At 58.5% G+C, this 25,178-nt stretch overlaps 1 protein-coding gene across 2 annotated transcripts; it reads right to left on the minus strand.

Moving 5' to 3' along the window:
* Nucleotides 1-1,336: 1,336 nt before the first annotated feature.
* SRL (sarcalumenin) lies at nucleotides 1,337-23,251 on the minus strand. Of its 2 annotated transcripts, XM_058035688.1 has the most exons (7): nucleotides 23,186-23,251; nucleotides 13,180-13,278; nucleotides 12,194-12,289; nucleotides 8,952-8,987; nucleotides 3,871-3,987; nucleotides 2,934-3,167; nucleotides 1,337-2,351 (listed from the first exon to the last, which is right to left on the minus strand). In XM_058035688.1, exons 1-7 carry the CDS (start codon nucleotides 23,244-23,246, stop codon nucleotides 1,540-1,542), a joined length of 1,455 nt encoding a protein of 484 aa, XP_057891671.1. In that variant the 5' UTR covers nucleotides 23,247-23,251; the 3' UTR covers nucleotides 1,337-1,539. The 2 variants fall into 2 exon arrangements, with proteins under 2 accessions (XP_057891671.1, XP_057891672.1); XM_058035689.1 differs by lacking the exon at nucleotides 8,952-8,987.
* Nucleotides 23,252-25,178: the final 1,927 nt, after the last annotated feature.

A 25,178-nucleotide genomic window follows, 5' to 3' on the forward strand; every position in this document is an offset into this window, starting at 1 on the left:
GCCTTAGCTCACTTCCTGTTGCACATGTGGAGATGCCCTTCACACCCTCCCCATCACAACACAGCCTTCCATTCCCAGCTTTCTCTTTCCCTCTTTCATTCCTTTTGCCTTTTTCTTGCTTTAGCCAGCATCTCCATGTCCTCTTGCTTCTGTCCCTTTTCTCCAGAGGTTTCCTGGAGAGCAGTGCTTGCTGTGGGTGTTTGGCAGGAGGAAGGACTTTCAGCAGGTTCTTGGTGGGTTTGAAGGTGCCGGTTTTCCATCCAGGATGACATCTATCACCTGGTTGGTTTGGGCTCAGCTTGGCAGACAGCAATGCTGTCCATGAGGGCCAAGTTTCAAGGTCAGATGTCCATGGGGAACTTCACCCTGCTCGGGTGCTTCCAAAGCAATACTCCTTCAGGACTGAGCACCGATGCTCAGAGACGAGCCAACAAATGGCTAAAAAGGGAGGAGTTTGGAAAGCAATCCCCAGAAACCTGCCTGGACTGTCCTGGGGAGGACAGATCAGCAGGTAGGCAAAAGGGATGTGACCTTTTTAACTTCACAGCTAATGACCCCCCTTCCTGCCTCCCTCCACAGAGCACAAAACCACGGAGGGCTGACTGAGAAAAGAGCAACATGGACTTCAACAAGGCAAGCTGCCAAACCCTCACCCTTGGAGCCCTGCTGGTCTAAAGACAAGACTTGCTAGCATGGGTTTTGAGGTTAATGACACACATAAGCATGAAGTGCCTTCTTCTGTGCTGGTCCAGGGAAGGAAACCCTGCTCACATCTCCTTGTGGGACCGTCTGGTTTGGGGTGCTGGCCCTCCTCCTCCAGCACAGCTCAGCCAGTGATGGCTGCTTCTTTCCACTCCATTTCTTCCTTTGCCATGGACTTGCAAATCCCATCACAGCTGCCTGTCTGGAGCTACAAGTGTCCCTTCAAATGCTCCTTCTTAAGTCAAACACTCACATGAAGGCTGCAGAAAATCAACTGAGCTGTCAAGTGAAAACAGAACTCACCAGGTGACCTAGAGGTCTCGGAAATAAAAAAAAGATCAATATTTGCTGAGATTTGTAGCAGGTTTGTGCCTGAAAACAACAGCTGGGACATGGCTTCTCTTTCCTTGACCAGTGCTCCCGGTGATGCCTGGGTTAGTGTGTCACTGCTCTCCCCTGTGTTCTCAAGCTGTGTCCTTGTTCTCATTCCCTCATGGCTTCAGGGATGCAGAGGTTGAAATTCCTCTTCATGCACTCTTGGCACCAGTGGAAAAGCAGCTGCAGTCCTGCCCATGCATTGCTCATACTTACAGCTTAAACATTGCCTTCTACTCAAAAGAACAAAGATAAAATGTCAGGAATTCACAGTTTTTATTCTCTTCCTTATGCCCACCCATCTTCCCCTGCCATCGACGTCAATGACTCAAAAGTCCTCATCGTACGGTAGCCTTTGCCAGCGCGGCACTCAAAGGGTTAACAAACCACGGCTTCTTGGACAGATAAGACATAAGCTCATTCACCAGTAGGAACATGTGGACAGTTGGGTTATGGATCACCTTAGGGCTTCCTGTAGCGATTCTTTGGGGTTTCGCCACAGCCAGTGACGTCGCAGGAGAGGACATTGGGCTTCTTCCCCAAGCCGATGCTTCCCAAGAGATCAGGAAGCTCACGGGTGATGGCCTTCTCGATCTTCTCTAGGAAACACCCTCCCATGTAGGAACACTGCTGAGATAGCAGCTTAAAACTGGTGATGGGATTGATGCCAAAGAAGTCCTTGTAAGCCTCGCGGTTGGGGAGGTCAAATTTGCTGACATTGGTCTTTGCCAGAATGGATTTAAAGATATAGAACCTGTCAGGATCTTCCACAATGTCCCTGAATACCAGTTCTCCATCGCTAAAGAAGGTCATTTTGTCCTTGTAGGTCTGGAGATAGCGATCGACCAGCAGGGCGTGGATGCGCACCCGGATGGCGTGCTGGCGGATGAAGGCAATCTTGTTCTCCATCCTGTTCTCAATCACCTGGTTGAGATCTTCCAGGAGTGATATCTCTTCTTTGAGGAACAGGTCTCTGTGGGTTTCTGGATGGTAGTCATGGGGCCAGAAGGAGCTAACGTACACCCTGGGCGGCTCTGTGACATTGATGAGAGGAGCCAAGCTCCAGAACAAGGCACCATAGACTCTCATCAGCTCCTGGGTAGCGAGGCTGTCAGCTTTGTTCAGGATGATTCGGATCTGAGACTCGCGGCCCTTCAGCTGACGAAACAGCATCTCCAACTCCAAGCCCACATCCAGCTTCGTGGGGTCAAAGACAACAAAGATGAGATCAGCTCTGTCGATGAACCACTGGCACACGTCATTGAATGGGTAACCTTGAGGAGAGGAAACAGAGAAATCCAATGCAGGATGAGTCCCTTCATCAAGGGGATTGATAAACCTGCTGTGAGCCTGCTGTGCCTCACTCCCCATTTGGCTGCATGGGTTCTGAGGCACAGTGGTCTTCCCTTGTAGCCTAGAGCCTTTTTCTCACATGCTAAAAACACTTTGGAGCTTCTTGGCACAAAAAGCCATCCATGGGTGTCTGGGCCTGTGACTGCCTGTCTCTATCACCCTTATCTCCAGACCCTCCTCCTCCCTGCTCCTGACCACGGGTTCCTGATGTTCCTGTGAGCAGATACTGAATCACAGGATCAGAGAATCATTATGGTTGGGAAGGTGCTCTAAGATCATTGAGTCCAACCATTCCCTCAGCACTGCCATGGCCACCAGTAAACCGTGTCCCCAAGTGCCACATCCATACATCTTTTAAATCCCCCCAAGGGATGGTGACTCCACCACTGTCCTGAGCAGCCTGTGCTGTGTCAGGACTCCATTGTGCTTCAGCCACCTTTGTCACCTCAGATCATCATAGCATCTTTTCTGGGGTCCCTTAGATGAACCCAGTGAACCCCTACCTCTTTCTTGCTGCTTGCGGTTTTCAATGATGCCCGGCGTGTCCACGAAGGTGACTCGCTCCAGGAGTTTGTGGGGGACCTCAATGCCAATCAGCTTCTCCAAGAAGTTCTGCCCAAACTTCTCCAGGGGTGAGAAGGAGCGGGCGCTGTCAGCAGCCATCACAATGCCCTCGATGGTCTTCAGCTTGGGGCCGTGCATGATGACAGTGAACTCGGAGGTGGTGGGTTCTGCCCCTGTGCAGCAACGAGAGGAGCAGCAGACGCATGAAATCCATGCCAGGCTATGGACACAACAGGGCTGGCCTGAGACTGGGAGCATGGAGAGCATTGCATGCTTCTCAAGGTGCAGGGGCAAGGCAAATAGCATTAAATTCCTGCCCTGACTTCTTGGGAAGACATCACGGGGTCGTTTTCTGTGGGCACTGGTTTCTCTGGAAGTGGCCTGACTGCACAAGGTGTCGTGGAGAACCATCTCCTGGGAGCTCTCATTACCACAGCGCTGATCTGGCCATGGACATTTGCTCTTAGTTGTGAGATGACATCCGTGGGAGCAGGAAGGAACAAGGGGGAATGGCATTTCTCCTGGGAGGGCGAATTAGCTGGCTGCATGTGAGGAGGGATGGGGAGAAGAGAAAGCCCTTTTGAGCTGCCCTTTTGACATGACTGCTGCTCATGGGTTTGGTGTTGGGAGCTGTGAGCCCTGTGCTGCAGGATGAGGATGTTGTGGGAGACATGCTCTCCTCCACCCTTGCAAGGGTGGACAGGCTGTGATGGGGAATCTCGCCCTCCACATGGCACCACAGCCAGGTGTCATGGAGCAGATCCCAACCTCCCGGCTGTAAGGAGGGATTGAAGACACACGGCTGGGAATTGCTGACTGCAGGAATGTGGAAATGCAGGTGTCAGCACCCCCTTGGCAAAGCAGTGAGTGTGCTACCTGTGTAGAGCTGGTAGGGAGTGTTGTCCAGCCCCAGGAGGTAGTTTATCATGGAAGATTTGCCGACGCTCCACGGTCCCAGGAATAGCACCATAGGCTTGGAAGTGATCTCCCCATCTGCGGAGAGGGGAAATAACAAGAGGAAGTGAAGGAACAATAGCCGTCGCCGCCGTGCGATGAACTCGCGGCTGTAACGAGCATCCCATGTGAGCGGCGCGGTGCTGCTGCCGGGGGATCAGGGGGATCAGCCGCCCCGGGGCCGCCAGCAGCCATTCGCCAGCCAAGGCAGCGGGACGGGCCCGTGCTCTGCGGCAGAGCCCCCCTCGAGCTTTAGCCCTTCTTAGACTACGGAGGGTGTTTAAAGCCTTGTCTCGGTTTGTTTCAGGTTTAGCCTGGTGAGCGCGGGGCTGGGGGTGTTGTTTGAAGGCAGCCGCCGCAAAGCACGGGCCGTGCCGAGGAGGAGGGCCCCATGCCGGGCCCCGTGCGCAGGGAGCTGCCGTGGGCTCCGGAGCAGCGGCGCAGGGCTTGGGAAGCGCGGTGCGAGCCTCGAGCCAGCTGCCTGCAAGCCTTTCCACCATGCCCTCACTGGGATCTACCCCTGGGCTGTGCCTCCCGACCCTCCGGCCGAGCAGGGGGTCACTGCCTGGGTGTGAGCTGGGTGCGAGGCTCCAGCTGGGTGTGGGGAGGCCAAAACCCCGCTTTGGGCTTGGGGAAAGGCAAAAGGAGTGTGAGCTATAGCCCCCATCCTGTGTTTTTCAAGTCACACAGTTTTCTCCATGAGGATGGTGACCTGTCCCCGTGCCATGCCATCAGTCCAGGAGCACAGAGCTCCCTGGACACACGCAGCCAGCCCCCCCAGGAGCATTCCCTGCTCAAACAGGACTCATGCAATCAGCTTGTGACCACACTGCTCGACCCCCCCAGCCCCCAGGAGCCCAGGTAGGCAGCTGGTGGAGCCAGAGGAGCTCAGGGCCTGTGCCAGCCCTCAAGCTGTGCCCAGGACACACAGGAGCCTGTGAGTCTGAAGCAGGACAAGAATAAACAGGACAAGAATGGAAGTAAACTGGGTGAGTTCCCGTTGGTGAAAACCAACCCCATCCTATGCTCAGGGTCCATCCTGTTGTTGCTAGCAGGAGTTCAGCTAGGGGATGGATGACACCAGATGAACTGGGAGCTGCTGTCTCAGCTGAAGCAGGGCCTTTCCCCATGGCCCAAGGCAAGGAGATGCCCTGATCAAACTGTGCTGCCCTCAGCACCTTCTCTTCATCTCCATGCCTAAGGCAGAACTATTTTCCATGAGGCAGATGAGAGCCCTTGGTGCTCCATGGTTGCCACCATGCAGGAGCCAGCAGCATTCCAGCAAGCCAGGGATCCATTTCCAAGGTGGGGGAAACCACAAAGCCCCTCTGGTGCTGAGCTCCTGCCCCGAGGGTGCTGGAGGGCACTGTATGGCAGCTTCACACTGAACCCATCTGCCCATGGGAGCAGGATCTGGGGAGAACATTCCAACCTGCTCCTGCTGTACCTGCCCATCACAGGCTCGCTGTGTCACCTCTGGGGAAGGGAATGGGCTGGGACATCTCTCCACGGGGCACTGCTGCATCCATACAGCTCAGCCCTCCTTCACAAAGCAGCACCTCTGAAGCAGGGAATGCATGGCTCTTCCTGCACCCTACTCCCTGCCTGGCAGCTGCAGGAATCCAGCCTTGTCTTCTCACGTGGGACCAAAACAAGTGTTGAAACCTTGGCCTCTCATTATTAATCATTCCTCTGCCGCTCTGTCGCCGCTGCTCTGCTGTCTTGCCAGCTTTAATTAGGTTAGGATGGTTGTTATTATTACCATTATCCCTGTGATGTTGTGCCAGAGGTTTGGGGTGGGTCCCTGTGTGCTCTTTCATAACACAGCCCTGGCCAGGTGTGACTGTGTGAATGTGGGCACCTGTGAGCTCCAGCTTTGCTGCACGGAGCCGAGGTGGGCAGCGAGGTGGGCAGCCCCCCTGGCTGGTCACCCACAGCCCCTCGAGCAGCTCTGTGCCCGCCATGGGCTGTGTGGGCAGTGCCAGGCGCTGCAACTCTGCAGGCAGTGCAGGAGCTGTGAGGCCGGGCATGGATTCCCTGGGAGAGAGGGAGCATCTCCCAGCCGGGAGGGTGCTGGCCTGGCATCTGTCCCTGCTGTGTCCCCATGTCTGTCAGCAGCAGTTCGGGTCAGCCTGACGGCCCGGACAGCAGAAAGGAGCCGGGCTCGCTGCCGGCCGGGCGGGGATGGCGGCAGCTCCATCACAGCGGCTCTCTCCAGCCACCCTGTGGCTGCTCGCTCTCAGCTCAAGCACAGACGAGCCTCAAGCTCATCCCTCCGCAGAGCCTGGGTCTGCTTGGGCTCCTCAGCTCTGGGCATAGGAGCAGTTCGGCTGTCCAAGTAGATTTTTTTTCCTAGAGCAGTGACAGTGGCTTTCTGTGAGGTTTTGCCATGTGGCAGTGCCAGGCTGCCCTTGGTTGGAAGCACTGCTGCTCTGGGGTGGAGAAGAGACAGCTCTGAGGAGAACTTAGAGCCCCTTCCAGTGACTAAAGGAGATCCAAGAGAGCTGGAGAGAGACTTTGGATGAGGGTCTGGAGTGACAAGGCACAGGGAAATGGCCTCGCAGTGAGAAAGGGCAGGGTTCAATGGGATTTAGGAAGAAATTCTTCCCTGTGAGGGTGGGGAGGCCCTGGCTCAGGTTGCCCAGAGAAGCTGTGGAAATTCTTCCCTGGGAGGGTGGGGAGGCCCTGGCTCAGGTTGCCCAGAGAAGCTGTGGCTGCCCCTGGATCCATTGAAGTGTCCAAGGCCAGGTTGAATGGGTCTTGGTGCAGCCTGGGATTAGGGGAAGGTGTCCCTGTCCATGGCAGGGGGTGGAACTGGATGGGCTTTAAGGTCCTTTCCAACCCAAATCATTCCATAATTCTATGATTAATCCTGGGCAAGGCTTTGTCTCCTCTTGTCCTTAAGCCCAGCAGATGTGCCTGGTGTGGCCTCTCCCCCAAGCACAAGCCTGTCCTGAGGATGCCGAGCAAAGCAGAGGACCTAGCAAAACCTCCTTCCTATCCTGGTTCCTACTGAGCCACAGGCACCAAGCTCTTCTTTGTCCTCAAGCCTCCCAGGAAGGCTGGAACACGTGGGGACACTCCCAGCATCACCCACGCTTCTGTCCCACCCTGTGCCACAAACACCACCGGCCATGTGCCCATGGCACGGATCCAGCAACCCTTGGAGAGCACCCCTTGCTCCCAAAGCTTCCAAATCCACGAGTACCCTGGCAACACGTGTGCCCACAGCCAGAGGGCCCAGCCCACGTGGCTGAGGCAGCCTGTGCCTCCCCGTGTGCCCCCAGGCTGTGCCCACCCTGGCAGCACGTGTGCGAGCGCCTGAGCCCGAGATGAGATAAGGCAGCTATCGGAATATGCTATAAATAGCCCCAGCCCTCTGCACTGCTGCCACACTGGCACTGCAGGGAGCCAGGGGCTCTCCAGGCACTGGCAGGGCTCAGTGTGGCCGTGCCCAAAGGAGCCTGGCTTGGCTGAGTGTGGCAGCGTGGCCGTGGGCAGGACAGCAGGGACACGAGATGGGATTTCCCTGCGGGAACATTGTTCCCGTGGCTGAGCACCAGGCCCAGGGGAAGGGCTGGGTGTTGGCTGGCATTTCTTGGACTGTATCCCATCTCCTGATCCTCCTGGGGGACCTGGCAGCACACCCTGAGCAGGATAGGCAGGGAGAGGAGCCAGCTCGGGCTTCAGCTGGGCAGGGGCCAGCCCGTGTTACTGGGACAGCTGCTGTAGGATCTGGGGTGGACATTCAGGAAAGTTTCTCACGTAGGAGGGTGAAGGGTGGGAAGAGATCCCCTCTATAGGGGAGCTGTCATCTGGGCTCCTCCAGTTCATGCCGTGGGTGAGAGATCAACCTAAAGGTCCAACACATACAATCACGGAATACTTTAGGTTGGACAAACCTTCTAAGATGACCAATTCTAAATGTTCCTGCAGCACTGCCAAGGCCACCACTGTCTCATGTCCCCAAGTGTCATATCCAGAGGGCTTTTAAATCCCCCCAGGATTAGGGACCCCACCACTGCCCTGAGCAGCTGTGTCAGGGTCTGACAGCCCTTTCTCTGAAGAAATTTTCCCAATATTTCCAAGCTTCCTCAGGTGAAATTTGAGGCCATTTCTTCTTGTTATGTCCCTTGTTCCCTGGGAGTGGGCCCGGCCCCTACCTGGCTCCATCCTCCTGTCAGAGAGCTGAGAATGAGAAGGTCCCTCCTGAGCCTCCCTTTCTCCAGACTGAGAAAGGGAGACTCGTCTCCCTCTCACAGGGCTACCTGAAACACCTTTGAACCCTGGCCTGAGGAATATTCTCCCTCTCGGTTGTAAACCAAGAGGGAAAGGTGTCAGAGCCTGAGCGAGGTGAGGACTGGAGGGAAGGGCACTGTCAGGACACACTGTCAGGCTGGGACAAGTGCGGGCTCTGGAGGGGCTGGGGACACTGTCCCGGTGGGGATGGCGGGTACGGCCCTGCCCGATGCCTGGGCATTCATTCCCCAGGAGCCCAGGGAAGCTGGAGAGCAGAGGCAGAGCGGAGCAGTGCCCTGCTTGATGCCCGGGCATTCCCCAGGAGCCTGGGGAAGCCGGAGAATGGAGGCAGAGCAGAGCAGTGCCCTGCTCGATGCCCGGGCATTCATTCCCCAGGAGCCCAGGGAAGCCGGAGAGCGGAGACAGAGCGGAGCAGTGCCGTGCTTGGTGCCCGGGCATTCATTCCCCAGGAGCCCGGGGATGCTGCAGGGCAGCGCAGCGCAGAGCAGTGCCCTGCTCGATGCCCGGGCATTCCCCAGGAGCCTGGGGATGCCGCAGGGCAGAGCAGCACAGAGCGGAGCAGTGCCCTGCTTGGTGCCCGGGCATTCCCCAGGAGCCCGGGGAAGCTGGAGAGCGGAGGCAGAGCGGAGCAGTGCCCTGCTCGATGCCTGGGCATTCATTCCCCAGGAGCCCGGGGAAGCTGGAGAGCGGAGGCAGAGCGGAGCAGTGCCGGCAGCATGCAGGGAGCAGGCGGCGATACCAACCTGTGGCCGAGGAGCCCAGGGTGCGTCCGGGGTAAGCTGTTAGCGAGGGACACGGGGAGAGAGAAAAGGAACCGTGAGTCCGAGGAGGGATGCGACAGCCCGGGAATGCTCCAGGACAAGGAGGGAACCGATGGCCACATTCCCAGCAGGAGACGAGGAGTTACAGCCTGGGAGCAGCCTGCAGCTCCCAGGACAAGCACTGAACCCCTGTCTGCCCTGCAGGGTGGAGATGTGGCTTTGCATCCCCAGCTCCTGCTCTGCGGGGTTGTTGCCTTCCCTGGCATCACCCGCCGAGCACACGGAGCCCAACAAGCCAGGGTTAGACAGCCACCGACCCAGCAATGTCCTGACAACCCCAGTGAGAGGGTCACCCGGACCCAGCCCCTGTGGCTGGTGACGGCATCTGGGAGGTCGTTCTCTACACAGGGACACTTGCTAATTAGCATACATCAGTAATTAGGGTCACCAGCATGCACCAACACCCGGTGTGACCTCACAGCAAGCTTTCCATGGCTGGATTGGGAGAATCCCTCACCCTCAGCTAGGGATAGTCCCTCCAGGCACAGAGTTGGACCCAGGCAGAGCACGTCTGCATCCACGTGGGATGGCAGAGCAGGGAGGCGGGAGGGTGGCAGGCAGGGAGAAGGAAATGGCATCTGCCAGGCTGAAGCAGAGGGTGTGTGGGAGCTTTCTGAGATGCACCCTGACAAGTCAGAATTGATGGTGACAGCCACAGCTCCCACAGGACTCCATGGGAGTTCTCACATGTTGTGGGGAGCAGAGGAGCTCTTTGGATTACACTGCAGTGAGAGGAGCTGATGGGAAGGGAGACAAAATGGAAGGCTGCCACGTAATGGAGGGGCCAGGGTGCTTGCCACGGCACCCCTCTATATTGGTTTACACCTCCAAAGGTCACACATATTCCATGACAGGCCTGCCCCAAAGCTCCCCCAGCTGTCCTGCTCCTCCCAGCCAGCTGAGCCGGCAGCTCTGTGCCCTCCAGCCTCCCCCCACCACGGAGAGGGGGCACAGGGGGAGCTGGGAGCACCTCCAGCCTGCAGGGACAGCACTGATGGGATGAACCCGCTCAGGACACGGGCACTGTGCAGGGAAAGTGTTGAGAAGGCTCCCTGAGCTCCACCGTGTCCTCACCTGCCCTCCAAGGTCAAGAGAGTTCCCTGGGCCAACCCTGTAACTAATGTGCAGGTTTCTCTGATTACACTGCTAATGAGGGCTGGGGAAGGCTGGATCTGTGGGTATGAAAGGCAAACTGCTGAGCTGGAGGTTTCTAGAGAGGGCTGTGCGTGCCAGGGTATGGCTGGGCTGTCACAGATCATTCAAGAAGTTTGGTGTATGTACAAATTTTTTGGAGGGGAGCATGGCCAGGATGTCTCACAGCTGAGACAAGGACTGGAGGCAGTGCAGCATCCCTGTGCCCTTCCCTGGGGGCCAGGAGGGGACTGTGGGTCAACAGCTCCAGGGTCACAGGACACAGCTGTGTGCTGGGACCTGACCTGGGGACTGTCAGCCTGAGGGGTGGCTGCTCCTCACAGTGAGGTGGAACAGGCCATGGAGTGTTGAGGTGAGGCCAGGAGGAACACCAGGACCTGCTGTCCAAGGTGAGTCCTGCTCAGGAGCTGGATTTGAGAGAAGCTGGGAAAACAACAGGGTCAATGGTGAACCTCAGGAGCTGAGAATGCCAGCAGGAGCCTGGGGAACACTTAAACACTTGTTTCCTCACAAAAGGGGAGCAGGGAAGTGGCTGCTTGGGCATGGGAGGGATTAAGGGTAGGGTAGGACATCCTGAGGGCTGGAAATTGTGGCTGGGGGCTGCATCCTCTGGCTGTGAACAGCAAAGGGGGGTGAGAGCCCACCAGTTGCCCCTGTAACCCCAAACATCCTCCTGAACTGTGTCCCAGGCTGAACTGACAGCAAACATCAAACACCAGAGCAGCTTGGAGAAGAAGTTGGGGTGTTGGCAGGGGACAGGCCAGCAGACATGGGGTGACAATCAGGACATGTTGTGATGCTCAATCACCCCCTCAACAGGGTAACTTCCCTGTGCTCCACACTGGCTGTACACTGGAGATGGCCTGGCAGGGTAGGGAGATGTCCAAGCCTGCTTAGAGAATGTCTGACCCAGACTCAGGAGTTGCAGGAGGGATGCCTGGAAAGCCAGAGTTCTGCTCTACAGGGATGTGCCCCAGCTGAGTGTGGGCACCTGGTGTGACCTCACAGCACATGTGTGCTGGTTCAGCAAGGCCAGCTGTAGAGGAAAGATCTGTGGAGAGGGTGCATCCCAGGGTGTATCCCAGTTCTGCCTCAACAGAAGGGAAGGCATGGCTCCAGGAGGATGGGCCTGGACACTGGGGAGGCAGGCAGAGCTGCAGGATGAGGAGGACAACTTCAGGGCCTTGGCAGGAGGGTGACATGGGCATGAAGTCCTGGGACATTGACAGCAGGGATTCCAGCAGCCCCTGGATACTCAGGAGACATCTGGCCCTGGCTCCTGTGCTTGAATAGACACTCATAGGAGAATTATTGCAGTGAACAAGGAAGTCAGACTTGGGTTTGATCCATCTGTGCTTGGAAAATGAGGCTGCTGGTGTTTCTTGGGTCACAAGCACTTCCTGTATCTTGTAAGCATCTTGGGACAGGGCTGCACTTTCCTCTTGTGGAGGAACACGTGTGACCTGGCTCAGCCCACACCATGCCAGGGGCCACAGGGACCTGCTCACCCCATCCAACATGTCTGAGATTGCCAAGGGCTGGAAACTCCAACTCTCAGGATGAGTGAAGGCTGTGGAGCTTGAGGAACACCCTGCCCACATGTCTGTGTCCTGTACCCAGCAGGAAGGATGCCAGCTCCTGCCACCCCCAGGAAGCTCATCCCCAGCCTTGAGAGGTCCTGAGCTTCCTTGCCAAGCCTGTTTCATTGGGCCATGATCTCTGCTTGGCAGGGGTACAGGGCATTGATGCTGAGCAGGTGGGAGCCCCGAGGCAGGCAGGGCTCAGTGCTCAGCCCACACAGATGGCCCTGACAGCAGATGGGCTGAGGCAGAGGCAGGAATTCCTGCTGCTGGGTTCACTAGGGCATGGCCTCTAAGCCCAGCGTGTTCATGGACTCCCTGGGAAGCTGCAAAGGAGGACACACAATCCGAGGCTGCCATGATCTGCTATGTGCTGTTATCTGCATCCCAAGGACCTGCTGGTGCTGGAGACCCCCATGCCCGTGGCATTACCTGTGATCTCATGCTGCCTCAGCTCGTTGTATCTATAGGAGTGCTCCAGGGGCTTGATGGAGGAGTGGTAGATCTTCCTCAGGCGCTGCAATACTCCTGGGGGGCGAAGCAGGTGGGCAGGTGAGAGGCAAGCCCCACCAGGCTGGGCGAGACCCTCCTGGGGCCATGCAGGTCCCAAGGGTGGCCCAGTCATGGATCAAGGGACTTGGCTTACAGCTGAAATATTGGCCAAACTGATCCCAGCCACACATTTTGCCCAGAGCAGCTGTGGCTGCGCCTGAATCCCTGGAAGTGTCCAAGGCCAGGTTGGACAGGGCTTGGAGCAGCCTGGTCTGTGGAAAATGTCCTGCTCATGGCAGAGGAGTGGGATGAGATGTTCTTCACCATCTCTCCCAACCCAAACTGTTCTAGGATTTTGATGCCTCTCCCCTACTAATGTTTTCCACTGGGCACTGTCCCCATCTGCTCCCAGCAGCTGATGGAAGGAGCACCTTTCCTCAGTGCTGTTTAGCACACAACACCCACAGTCCCAAAAAGCCCTCCACTATGGTGCCAGGGGCCCCTGGCATGGCCCCAGAGCTGCTTGTTAGAAAAGAGGAGGAGCTTTCTCCACAGTATCTCTTATCACTGCCTTTCCAGCCCAAACTGCCAGTGGGGCCAGCAGGAGCAAACCTTAGAGCAGCAAAACCCAGTATATAGTTGGAACAAAAATCCCAACCCTTTGTCACAAGTTGCTCCAGGTTTCTTTGAGCAGGGATGTGCCTGATTCACTGTCTGCATCTTCCAGCCTCTATACCCTCCTAATTCTTGTATGCCCTCAGTGATGTCCTCAAAATACCTAAAATACATTAGCCCACGAGCAGCCAAAGGGCTGTTATTCAAAATCTGGCATTACTAGACCTGCAAGAAGCAAGGTTAAAATCAAAACACAAGAGAAGGAAAATCCTGTCCATGGCCTTAGTGCAGGACATGCACGGCCTCCTCACCTGAGACATCATCGGCAGGTTTCTCCTCATTGAGCTTCAGGGTGTTCTCCAAGTGGGACCGGTCGCGCTTGGTCGGCTCGCTGGCATCTTCAACCTCTTCTGGAGGAGAAAACAAGGAGACCTGTTACTGCTGGAGTGGGGAACCCACCCAGGAGCTCACACAAGCGACTGCCAGGGAGAGGGCACGGGGAGCACACACACCCCGAGCCTGCGGGCACGCCATGCCCACGGCAGCCACTGTCACCCTCGGCATGCCACGTGCTCTCCCTTCAGCACAGGCTCCTGGAGGCTGCCAGGGCTCTGCTTGCTGGGGGAAGCGTCACGGGCAACTGCTTGGCTCCGAGGAGGGGCTGGCTGCTCGTGGGGAATGCGAAGGATGTGCCTGGAAGGGGCTCCCGGGGCTGGGATGTAGCACGAGCACGCGGCAGCTGCTGCCCAGCGGGGCCCTGGTGCTTCCCCCGGCAGCTGCAGCTCCATGGGCTCGGCCTCGGCTGCAGGCTGGGTGCTGCCCACTCCCCCAGAAACCTGGAGACGTGGGGTCCCAGGCTGGGGCTGCCTCTGGCTCTTGGACAGGCCAGCCTGCCCTGCCTTTGCCAGTGGGGCTGTTCCCTCCCAGTTCTCCCACCCCACCTCTGTCCCCATGTTCCCCTGCCCTCTGCGCAGCGCCCTGTTCCTCATGGCTCCATGCCAGGCATGAGGAGCATGAGGCAGCTGCCTCCACTGGGGAAGGCACCCCACTGTCCCCAAAACAGGGAAACAATGGTGGCCTTGCCATGGAGGTGCTGGCACACCAGGAACTTCCAAGAGCTTTTTGGGGTTGGACTGTAGCAGGGGTTTGGGGACAGCAGGATCAAGCAGGGCGCCACTAAGCCCTGAGACTGTGTTGAGCATCTACTGAGTGTTGGGCTGAGGAAAACCTTTTGACCTGCCAAGTGAAGACACAGAGACCAAACTGGATTTGTCTTTTGGGTAAAATGGGAGGCTTTTTGAGCTGGGACATTACAGATGAAAACAACAAAAATACTAATCTGGGTCCAAAGGTCGCTGCCCAACCTGTGGGCCAAAGTCTACAAATAATTCTAGGAAATTGTGGTGGAGGGTGTCCCTTTCCCCTAGTTAGCCTTTCACTGACTGAGCAGGGCTGTGCCTCAGCAGCTCATTGGCCTGGATTAGTTCTTCACACCTTCCCTACGAGCCAAGAACTGGTGGAGATGAGCCCCACAATCCTGGGAGCCCCACCATCCATCCCAGGAGCATCCTGCCCCTGCCCAAGCCAAGAGCCCGGCTGGTGGATAAAGAGTCTATAAGAGATCTGCAAGTGCTGAAAGGGGCCTGGAGGTTAAACATTTTATCCATGTCCACATCCCTGAGGAGAAATCATGGACTTGGAGTGGCGAGAGGGGAGCATCAGTCAGAGCAGGCACCACTGCGATGAGTGCCCGTGTGTTGGGCATCCTGCTGCGGCCTCGCTGCCCACGCCGGGCGCTGTTAGGGCGGGCGGGGAAGCAGAAGCGTTAGGAGAGGGCCATGCACTAGGGCAGGTTTAATGTGCCAAGCTCAGCTCCGCCGGGTTGATGGGAGGTCACTCCTGCTGCCACAGCACACCCACAAGAAAAGACTCCAACCTATCTGGCTGTGCTGGGTCTCGGTGGTGCTGGGGACCTCTGTTCCTGCCAGCGGGGTCTTGTCTGCAGGGGGGTCTGCTGCTGCTGCTGGGGGGGTTTCTGCCACTGCAGGGGGGTCTGCTGCTGCTGGAGGGTCAGCCTCTGCTCTTGGTGGGTCTTCTGTTACTGGTGGGTCTTCTTTTGCTGGTGGATCTTCCACCATTGGTGGGTTTTCCACTGCTGCTGGCGGATCTTCTGCTGCTGGCGAGTCTTCCACTGCTGCTGGTGGGTCTTCTGCTGCATCCCCACAGGGTGGGTGATGGCAGCTGGCAGGGCCATCCCTGGCTTCTCCTGTGCCAGCAGCTGCTGGTTTGCTGTGGTTCTTTTTGTTGGAAGTGCCGGCTCCTTCCTTGTCATTCTCTCCAGATTCATTCTCTGGCCTGTCACCATCTTCATCAGACTCTTTCTCCTCCTCAGACTCTCCCTCTTCAGACTCTTCCTTGTCTCCATCTACCTCAGACTCCTCGTGTTCACCTTCCTCAGACTCTCCTTGCTTGTCATCTTCCTCTGAGCTCTGCTCATCCCTTTCCTCCTCTCCCTCAGGAGCAGATGCTGCTCTTGGCTCCTCTCTTTGCTCTTCCCCTGGCTGCCCTTCCTCCTCAGAGCCTCCTTTCTCTGCGCCAGGCTCCTCATCCTCCTGGGCATGGATGTCATCTTGTGTGCCAGGCCCATGGTTCCCTCCACGATGAGCTGCCAGAGATTCCTCCCCTGAGCTCTGTTCTTCCTGGCCCTGCTCCTTGCTGCTCTCCTCTGTCTGGCTGTCCCCTGGCCCCAGGCCCCTCCTCAGGCCGCCCGCCGGCTCTTCCTCCCCCTCTCCGTGTCCCTCCTCGGTGACACCAGGCACGGAGGCACTGGCAGTGCCGCTGTCTTGCTCCTCCTCAGGGCTGCCATCGTGTGCCTTGTCCTGCAGCGGGGGCTCCGTGCCGGGCGGGGGGCTCTGGGCAGCACCATCCCCATGGCCCGTGCCGGGGCTGCGTGGCTCTAAACGATGAGAACAGCTCAGTCAGTCCCACACCTGCCAGGGCCCTGAGCTGTGGCTGCTACCAAGAGGTTTCAACTCTTCCCTAAGCCTTCTCCAGCTCAATTTTCTGTCCCTGTCGCAAGAAGTTGGGTGCAAAGGTGTTTGTGGGGGCAAAGCGGAGCTGGCAGGGGCTCTATGGCTCCACCAGCCCTGGCTGCCTGGCACTGGGGCTGCCCACCCCAAAGCACTGCAGGAAGGTGGCAAAGCTGCCCTAAAGATGGGGAAAGGAGTAAAAATGGCAAATTTTGAGGGACTGTGGGCACTTGGCAGGTTAAAAGGGTCCTTCCCCAGCCCTGACTCCAGAGAACATCACACCAGCCAAGGTGGATGGTGAAGTGAGGGGGAGGAGGAGGAGGAAGGAGCTTCCTGGCATGAGGGGCTGCCCAGCATGGGAATCTGCCTAACCCTGGCCACGGGGCTGAGGAGCTATTTATTGTAAGTGTCCCTTCACTAGGAAAGCATGTGCCACGCCGTGCTGCTGCTGGGGACACAGTGAGTGTGCTGTGTGGCCCAGGAGAATCCATCCGTATTTTCCATAGGCTCCAACTGCAATTTAACATCAGTCAGCAGGTGCCAAAAATAAAAGATCACGGCTATACTGTCTCTGTTACAAACAGTTGCTGCTAGTCTAAATAATCCCCCCAAACGTCTCATGCCAGGGGAGCGTTTCAGAGGAAAATAATTCCTTTGTACTCCAGCTGGCAAGCAGGAGCCAAGCAGGGAAAAAGGCCACCTCTATCCAGGCTGCAGGAGGAGAGGGGCACGGCCAGTGCTGTGCTCTGGCTCCTGCTCCATGTCCATGCAGGAGCCACAGGACTGTGTCCAGCAGGATTTTGACAAAATTGGAGCTCACTGGGCTTGGCCACAGGGCCGAGCACAGGAGGAGCTGGGCTGGGGTCAGTGTGGGACCCCTCAGCCCAGTTTGCCCTGGGGATGCCAGGGGGTGGTTTTACCTCCGTGGCACTGGTGGGGCTGTGAGCTGGGATCAGGTCACACTGGGAGGCTCGTGCCATGCCAGCAGCGGGCACTGGCAAGGACAGGCTGCCCCAAGCCTGCCCTCGTTGCCGGTGGCTCTTGGTTCCCTGGCACAGCAGAGCTGCAGCCGCTGCCACAGCTCCTCACCCTGCCCAAACTGGATGCACAGGTCACCCTTGCTCTGGCCTCTGACCTCCCTGTCCTCTGCTGGCAGCAGCTCACAGGTGCCTCCAGGCACCCAGCCCAGCTCCCAGATGGAGGGAGATGGCTGTGGGCAACACCCACACCCCTCCCTTCCACCCTGCTCCTTCAGGTCATCTTCCTACAAGACCCCTGGGACCCTGCAGGAGCCTCTTGAAATGAAATATTTATATTTGACCTGCAAGCCCTGAGTGGCTGGGTCCAACATGGCCCTGCCTGGCTCTGGTGGTCTGGGAACCAGCCCGAGTCATTAGAGGGTCCCCTCAGCTGATGGGATATTCTCAGTTTGGCCCCAAAATAGCTGGTGACCTGGAGAGCTGGGAGAGGAGTGATGGTCAAAGCAGAGGAGGAGGGCAGGACTGGGCAGAGGAGACCCTGAGAGTCCTCAGGGCTTTATCTGGGCTCTGTGTGCCCCCTCTGACCCATCACTCACCATGGCCTGGCACAACAGCAACGCCAGTGCCCACCACGAGCCCTCCCTCGAGGAAAAAAGGGAAATATCCCCAGGGCTCCGATGGGGATGTCCCTGCCCCGTGCTGCTCACGGGCTTCATTTCCTGTGACCTTCAAGCTCTGACAGAAAGTCCCTGTCCCCTCTCCACCTCCTTCTCCCTGTTTCCCCTACATGGCCGCCCGATCCAGGGTGAATTGTGCTGACCTGCACATGGCGGCCCGATGAGTGCAAAATGGGCCGAAGGTTACGGGCTTAACACCCTGGGCAGGCTAAAAATACAGCACGGCAACTGTACGGGGCACCGGGGCACCGGGAGGAGCAGCCCCCGCCGCCAGCCCGGGGTGACGTCCCCACCTGGGGGCCCCCGTGGGTGTCGAGTGACACCGGGGCTCCCCGTGTTCGCACCTTGCATTGTGCCAAGCAGATGGGTGGCATCGCAGAGGAGACCTCGCCGTTTTCCCCTCGGGGACTTGGCCTCTCTGTGAGGCTTGAATTGCCGCTGCCGCCCCTTTCTCGTGCTGGGAGCGTTATGAGCTGCCAGGGGACACTTTTTTAGGGGGTGACAGCGGGGATGGAGCCCCAGGGCGCGGTGCTGGGTGGCACAGGGTGCCGTGGCGGGTTTGCACCCAGAACAGCCCGTGCGGGAAGGAGGGGATGGCTGGACATCGCGGGGTCCCCTCCATCCCTGCGCGGCATCGAACGGAACAGCAGCGATCTGACAGCAAAACGGGTCCTCCAGGAGGACGGGGAGAAGGGACAGATGGGCACAGGTGGCCCTGGAGGGACACTCTCCCCCTCCAGCAGAAACCGGAGCCGTGAGCGTGGGGCCGGCCATGGCAGGGCTGCGGGGATGGCTTTTCACACGCCCCCTTCCCCTGCCCGGCTCCCCATCCCTGCTTCCCTGCGGGTTTATCCACCGGCTCCTGCAAGTCCTGCGCTCCCCGTGTCCTCCCGGGGGGGTCTTGGCAGGACCTTGTATCCCAAATATCGAACACTGCCTTTATTCTGGCAAAACCCTTTAAAACCTCGGGGAAACTGATTGGACACAAAGAAGCCGTCAGGGAGTTCCTGGATTTTCCAGCAGGACCTGGTGCAGACCCCTCCTTTCCTGTGAGACCCCTTTTGGCAGTGATGTCCCTTCTCTCCAGGCTCTCCCCTCTTGCTCAGGGTCATCCCCCCAGAGCTCCTCCAGCCCAGGGGGAGCCCGGCCCCGGCTCCACTTGGAGCCAATACCTCCAAAGGGAAGTGTCCCACGAGGGTTCAAGCAGCCCAGAGGACACAAGCACAAGGATGAGGCTTGAGGATGGGGTTGGCTCTCCAGATCTTTGTGCACCCCAAAACCCAGGATGCCCAGGCACATCATCACGTGCCAGAAGCTTCATGATCCCAAAAAAACAGCATAAAGCAAATATATTCCGGGTTTCCAATGCAGAAGGAAGTGCAGGAAACCCTTTTGTCGAACTAACTTGACCTCATTTGTACAGAAAATTTTAAGTTTAGCTAAAAACGTTATGAAGTTATTTGATTTCTGTAAATGGTTGAATAGAACAAAATTATATTTTTATTAGTATATGGTAAAGAAACATCACCAGGAGCTACCAAATGGGTTAAAACCAGACTTGGAGCTTTCTGAATAGAGATTAAAATAGGGAATCACTGCTGCAGGGTGTTCTTTGCACTGTCTGCCCACCCTCAAGGTCTGTAAGGGACCCTGAACCCTGACTTGCAGAAGACACGAAGATGAGGAAGGTGGGAGATGAAGCACCTGCTGCTTCCTGCCTGAGGAGATCTGGGTCCATCAGTGAGCAGAGGGCCAGGACACGTCAGGTATTTTGGCACAGGCAGATGTCACTCTGTGCATCGAGGAACATCCACCTGCAGTGTCCCTTGCAGCTTGGAGCAGTGCTGGGGGACCCAAGGGACCTGCTGGGCATGGCTGGGGCTGGAAGGGCTCCTTCTTCCAGAGGAAGGGTGTCCAAGAGCTTTCACTGCTCCTGGCCTCCAGCCATGGGAGGCTTCACCAACCCACCCCAGGGCTGTCCCCTGAGGGACATCTGTCCATTCAAGGCCAGACCTCCTGGCTCCCCATCCCTCCTTGGGTCATCCCAAGCATTCCTTGGACTTGCCAGCCTGGATTCTAATGGCTGATGTCCCACAAGATCCCCAAACCCATGGGAATGTGGGGGCAGACCCTGCCTGGCCATGCTGAGTGAGGGGCTCAGCCCTGGGGGTGGCAGCACTGGGGACACCAGCCCATGGTGACACCAGCACATGGACAAGGCCACACAGCTCCGAGCCCTTTTCTGCAGTGTACCCAGAGCTGTGTGACCCAAGGGTGCCCAGCTGGCACCAGGGCCATGCTGCCACTGCCAGCACCCCATCCTAGCTCGGGGTGCCTGCCCAAGCCTCCCCTGCAGCCCCACCAGCACAGGAGCTCAGGGCTCTCTCCAGCAGGCACTGACAAGGGAAATGTCCCCATGAGCTGGAAATAGCTCTGTGGAGCCCTGCACAGCCCCAGGCTGCTGCTATTCCTGCAGAGCTCGGGGAACAGCAATTCCAGAAGCAAATTGGTCACCCTGACCCAGTGGCCAGGCTGGGATTTCACCAGCTTGGCAAGTGGGACACAGGAGAACATGGCAAGAGTGCTGTCCTTGGGCATGGCACGGCCCTCCCAGCCTGATGCCAGCCCACAGAGACCTGCTGCCATCTCTGTGCCACCAGGGCCATGCACAAGCGAGGCCTCCTGGCCTTCCTGCCCTGCTGGATGTCACCTACACACTGATAGGGAGGGTGCCACAGCAGAGCCAACCTGCCTGGCATCTGCCTTGCTTTGGTCAGCCAACAACTTGGGAGTAAGATGGGCACTCACAGGGCCCAGGGTCTCCTTGGGGCGAGGCACCAGGGGTGTGACAAGGATGAGGGTGGCACAAGCACCCAGCACACCCGAGGCACCACAAGCCCCTTGTCTCACACACACCCATTGCAGTGCTGCCCATGGCTGTGCTTGGGCTGGAGGGTGGAACAAGTCCAGAGAGGAGTCCCTGGGACACAGAGGTGCCCACCTCTGGGCAGGTTGGTTACTGTGGGGCCATTGGCCTGGGATGGTCAAGGTGAGGTGTCCCCATGGCTGCTGAGCCCACACAAGGTGTCACAGTCCTGCTCCCAAGATGTTCTGGCCTGGGAGGTGGAGCCCACCCTAAAGTGACACATTCCAAGGTGGTGGAGAACACCCCAGGATGCCACGAGAAGGTGGTGCTGGAGCTCACCCTGGGGTGACACCTTCCAGGATGAGGCAGGACAGGGACTCCCAGGAGCTGAGGCTGGCACAGACCCCTCTGCTGTCACCAGGAGGGGTCTGTGCCAGCCCTGCAGTGCCTTGCAGGAGGACACCACTGTGCCAGGGCTTTCCTCAAGTCCTCTCTCAGCTCAGAGGCGGTGATGGCACAGCCTGGAATTGCCCTCCCACTCAAACCCATGATGGCTGCAGAGCCAAGGGATGCCCGGGGCAAAGTGTCTGGGCACTGCCCTGTAGCCCATTGCTGGTGGCCACAGGGGCCACCAGCCTGGAAGGGATGGCTGGGCTCTGCCTGAGGGCAGGAGCAGATGGTGAATCGGGTGAGTGCCCTCACCATGAGCCCCTGCCCAGCCCCACAGTGGGTGCTGCTCCCTGCCAGGCTCCAGCAACCCGGGGAGCTCTGCCAGCCCCAGCCCTGTGTGCAATGAGCTGCCTCAGCTGGGGCTGTAAGGGCACAGGCACAGGGCAATTCCCACCCCCAGCCTCTGGGAATGGTGGCAGGGTCCTGGCAGCCCCAGGTGCCACTAAACCCAAGGAACCACACCTTGCCATGATGTTTCAATGAAACCCCTGGTTCTTCACTGGACTTTCACCCCTTCTCTTCCCACGAGCACCCTGTTGCAGCATGAGCAGCCAACAGGGCTGAATGGAAGACATGTCCCAAAAATGGAAAAAAACTCCCCTCCAAGCCACTTCCTGCACCCCAAAGGATCCGGGTCTGAGAGTTCAGCTTGGCACCAAAGGAAAAGCAGAACTTATCCTGCAAATCCCACTGCTCTCTGAGGAGCAGAAGCATGGGCAGGAGACATGCCAGTGCTTAGAGCTTTTTGGAAACCTACAGTATTGGGGTGAAATACGTGACCCTCAATGAACAGGTGACCCTCAATAAACAGGTGGCCCTCAATAAACCCCCAATAAACTTGGGGGACCCCTCAGAGCTGGTCCTGGGGCTGCCAGACCCTCATGTGCCTCCTGCCCCCAGAGCCTCCTCTGGGATAGGGGATCCCAGTGCTGTGCCATGCCAGCCTCAGCCAAACCAAGACTAGGCTGGTGGTCACCCACCATGGACACAAGCTCCTGATGTCCCACAAGGCCACCAACCCCGCTTGGAGTGGCATCAGCCACCATCCATGCCGGCAGAACACCTTCCCAACCCCCCTGCACACACTGCACCCACAGCCCCACGGAGGTCACCCCACCTCTGTCGGGGTGTGTCGCCGGCCCCCAAACCCATTCATTGCCGAGAAGGGCCCAAGATGCCCTTAAAAGGCCAAAACTCGGCGGGGCCGGGGGTGCCGGGCGCTGGCAGCGGCAGCTGCGGTGCCCGCGCGGGGCCGCGGCGGTGCCCGGGGGGGTGCCGGGCTCAGTGTCCCCTTACACGGCTGTTTCCATTCTTAGCAGCCCCGCTCCCGGCTGCGCGGCCGCCGGAGCGCGGCCAGGCACAGAACCAGCCCAAATTAACTCAAGGGCAAGCAAGGGTACCAGCGATGCCGCGCCGCCGCGGGGACACCCGGCCGGGCAGCGCCGTGAGGAGCGGGGATGGCACAGCCCGGGGAGGGGGATCCGGGGTCCTCAGAGACCCCCACCCCTCGTCACAGTCCTAAATCAACCACCACGGCAGCCGCAGGTGACACGGCCGCAAGGCATGGCAGCGGCAGCGCGGCCCCTGTGCTCAGCGTGGCTGTGTAACAGGGACCCCAATCTGCGCCTCCCGCCTTCCCCTCCTGCCCACAGCCCCCCAACATGTTTCCCTGCACATTTTGAGATGGTTCTGCAGCCATGGAAAAGCTGCTGGGGAGCCCGGCCCGCTGTGCCCCTGCCACCCTGCCCTGCTCCAGGTCGGGCTCGCTGGGTGCCCCAGAGCCTCTCTCAGTCCCACAGGCACCCACAATTCTGCCTGCAACCCTACAGGACCCCCACAGACTCCCACAGACCCACAGGTACTGCAGCCTACAGGCACCCAGAGTCCCAGAGGTGCTCACAGCCCCACGGGCAGCCCTGGCCCCACAGGCACCCCCTGTAGGTACCCACAGCCCCACAGGCATCCACGGCCCCATGGGCACCTGCAGCCCTACAGGGACCCCAGAGCCCCTTGGGGTTCCCACAGCCCTGCAGGACCCCACAGCCCCACAGGCACCCCCAGCCCCATGGGGACACCCAGCTCTATGGGGACCCCCAGCCCCATGGGGACCTGCCAGCCCTGAGGGGTTACCACAGCCCCAAGGGCACTCACAGCCCTGTGGGCACCCCATAAGCCCGGGCACGCAGAGGTGCCCACAGAGTCCCCACAGCCCCAAGGGTACCCCCAGCCCCACAGAGACCCCATAACCGTGCTAGCCCCGCAGCCCTGGGGCACCCCCAGCCCCCGGGGTGCCCCAGCCCGGCGTGTGGCCGTACCTGCGGTGCCGAGGAGCAGCAGCGAGGCCACGCAGCAGCAGAGCAGGTTGAGGCCCTTCATGGTGGCTGCCAGGAGCTCCCTGCCGCTCGCTGCCTCTATTTATACGGGCGGCGCGGGGCAGGGCCGGCAGCTGCCCGCACAGATGCTGCCGCTGCCGCCGCTCCTCCGCTGCCAGGGGCCCTGGCCGTGGGGACAGCGAGGGGACACAGCGCTGGGAATGGCTCCTGTCAGGGATGCCAGGGCACGGGGCACTTCCAGGCGTGGGGATGGCGCTGCTTGTTCGGGCCCCGTCCCAGTGAGAGGAGAAGCGGGTGCCGCTCCTCTTTATTTGAGTAAATTCCTGCAGGGCTCCTCTGGACTGTCCCCATGCAGAATCCTGCTCGTGTGGGGTAGCACGGCTCCTTGGGCTGCCTCAGCTCCTTCTGGGCTTTGTGGACAGGGAGAGATGAGCACCACCGCCCTGCAGTGTCCTCATCTGTCCCCAAAGGTGGCTGTCCCCAAGCACCGTGTCCTGGGCTGGTTTGGTGTCCCCTCCAGCCACCACAGGTCACCAACTCCAGGCAATGCCATAGACCCCAAAGGAAACAGGCTGTGTTCCTGCCACCCTGAGGGTGTCCCCACTATCACTGCACTGGCAGCGTGGCACAGGGCACAATGTCACCAGCACCTGGCACCCTTGCTCATACAGAGCAGCCTCCCAGTGCTGTCCCCAGAGCCTGGCCATGGCACAGGGACCCTTGGGCTCCCTCAGGGCAGGAGCCATTCTGGGGGGGCTGTGACCCAGCTTTTTTTCAGGGAAGGTGGCAAACAACAGTTCCCCAAGAGTGGGAGCAGGGGGAGCCCCTGAACCCGAGATGGGGGTGGTAAGGGGCAGTGGTGTGGAGCAGGGGGTGATAGCTCAGAGCAGGCAGGAGCCAGCCCTTGGCTGGACACCACGGATGGCCATGGAGTGGAGGGGCAGTGAGAGGGACCCACAGCCACGGGAGGATGCTGAGAGCTGGGTGCTCCATGGGAAAAGAGGGCTGCCTCCCCCCAAGAAAACATGGAGAGCAGTGAGTGCCCCTACCCCGAGTCATAGTCAGCTCCATGGAGAGATGGATACCCCATCCCTGGGCAAGGGGGACACAAAGCCTGACCCCAGCTCCCCTCAGCTGTGTGGCCTCATTAAAGGCAGCCCAGACGTCCCCACCTGCACCTCAGCACTGAACTGAGCCCCGATGTGCCCATCATGTGTGGGCAGCACTGGCAGGGCTGAGCCTTTAAACACAGCCTGAAAACCACAGCAGGGCCAGCACCAGGGCCAGCACCCTCTGCCTGTGCCTCCTGCCGTGATTCCCCGTGCAGGCAGCACCCCCTGCCCTCCCCACGAGCCCCAGAGGGACCAGTGTCCATCGGGCTGGGATCCATCCCTGTCCCCACAAACGTCAACGCCGGGACGGAGCTTCTAAAAAACCAAGTACAAACTTTATTTTGTTTCTTTACAAAGGCACGAGCCTCTTTTTTTTTTTTCAACTTTCTTAACAAAATAGAATAGCTTCTCAATCAACACAAAGACCTGAAAATTGTAAAAAAAATACAAAAAAAAAAACCAAAAGAAAAAAAAGAAACAAAAAAAAACCAACCAAAAAAAAAAAAAAACAAAAAACAAAAGGGGAAAGGAACCGAGAAACAGCTGCAGCTGGGGGGAACCTACTGAATACCACCGAGGCTCTACACACGACTGGCCTAAAACCCTACAGCCGGGTGGGGGGCAGTGGGGCGAGGGGGGATGCACAAAACAGGGACCCCCCACCCGCCACGACAGACCCAAGCGACACAATCACAAAATAGAAAAGCTCTTCGGAGCTGACAGACCCCAAAACCAGGTTAAGTGCTTAAAGGAGGGATGGGAACGGGCTGGGGGGGACAGGAATGGGCACAGGTGCAAGGACGGGGTGTAAAAATCAGCCCCCAACCTGCCATCCCTGTGCCAAGGAGGTGGGTGTTGGAAAT

This window comes from Melospiza georgiana, chromosome 16 (genome assembly GCF_028018845.1).
Source record: "Melospiza georgiana isolate bMelGeo1 chromosome 16, bMelGeo1.pri, whole genome shotgun sequence".
NCBI lineage: Eukaryota > Metazoa > Chordata > Aves > Passeriformes > Passerellidae > Melospiza > Melospiza georgiana.

Coding starts and splice junctions, on each gene's coding strand:
- SRL (XM_058035688.1), bottom strand. CDS start 23,246: ATGAAGGGCCTCAACCTGCTCTGCTGCTGCGTGGCCTCGCTGCTGCTC. Junction 12,290..13,179: donor ACCTGCCGATGATGTCTCAG/GTGAGGAGGCCG, acceptor TTCGCCCCCCAG/GAGTATTGCAGCGCCTGAGG. Junction 2,352..2,933: donor CCGCAAGCAGCAAGAAAGAG/GTAGGGGTTCAC, acceptor CCTCTCCTCAAG/GTTACCCATTCAATGACGTG.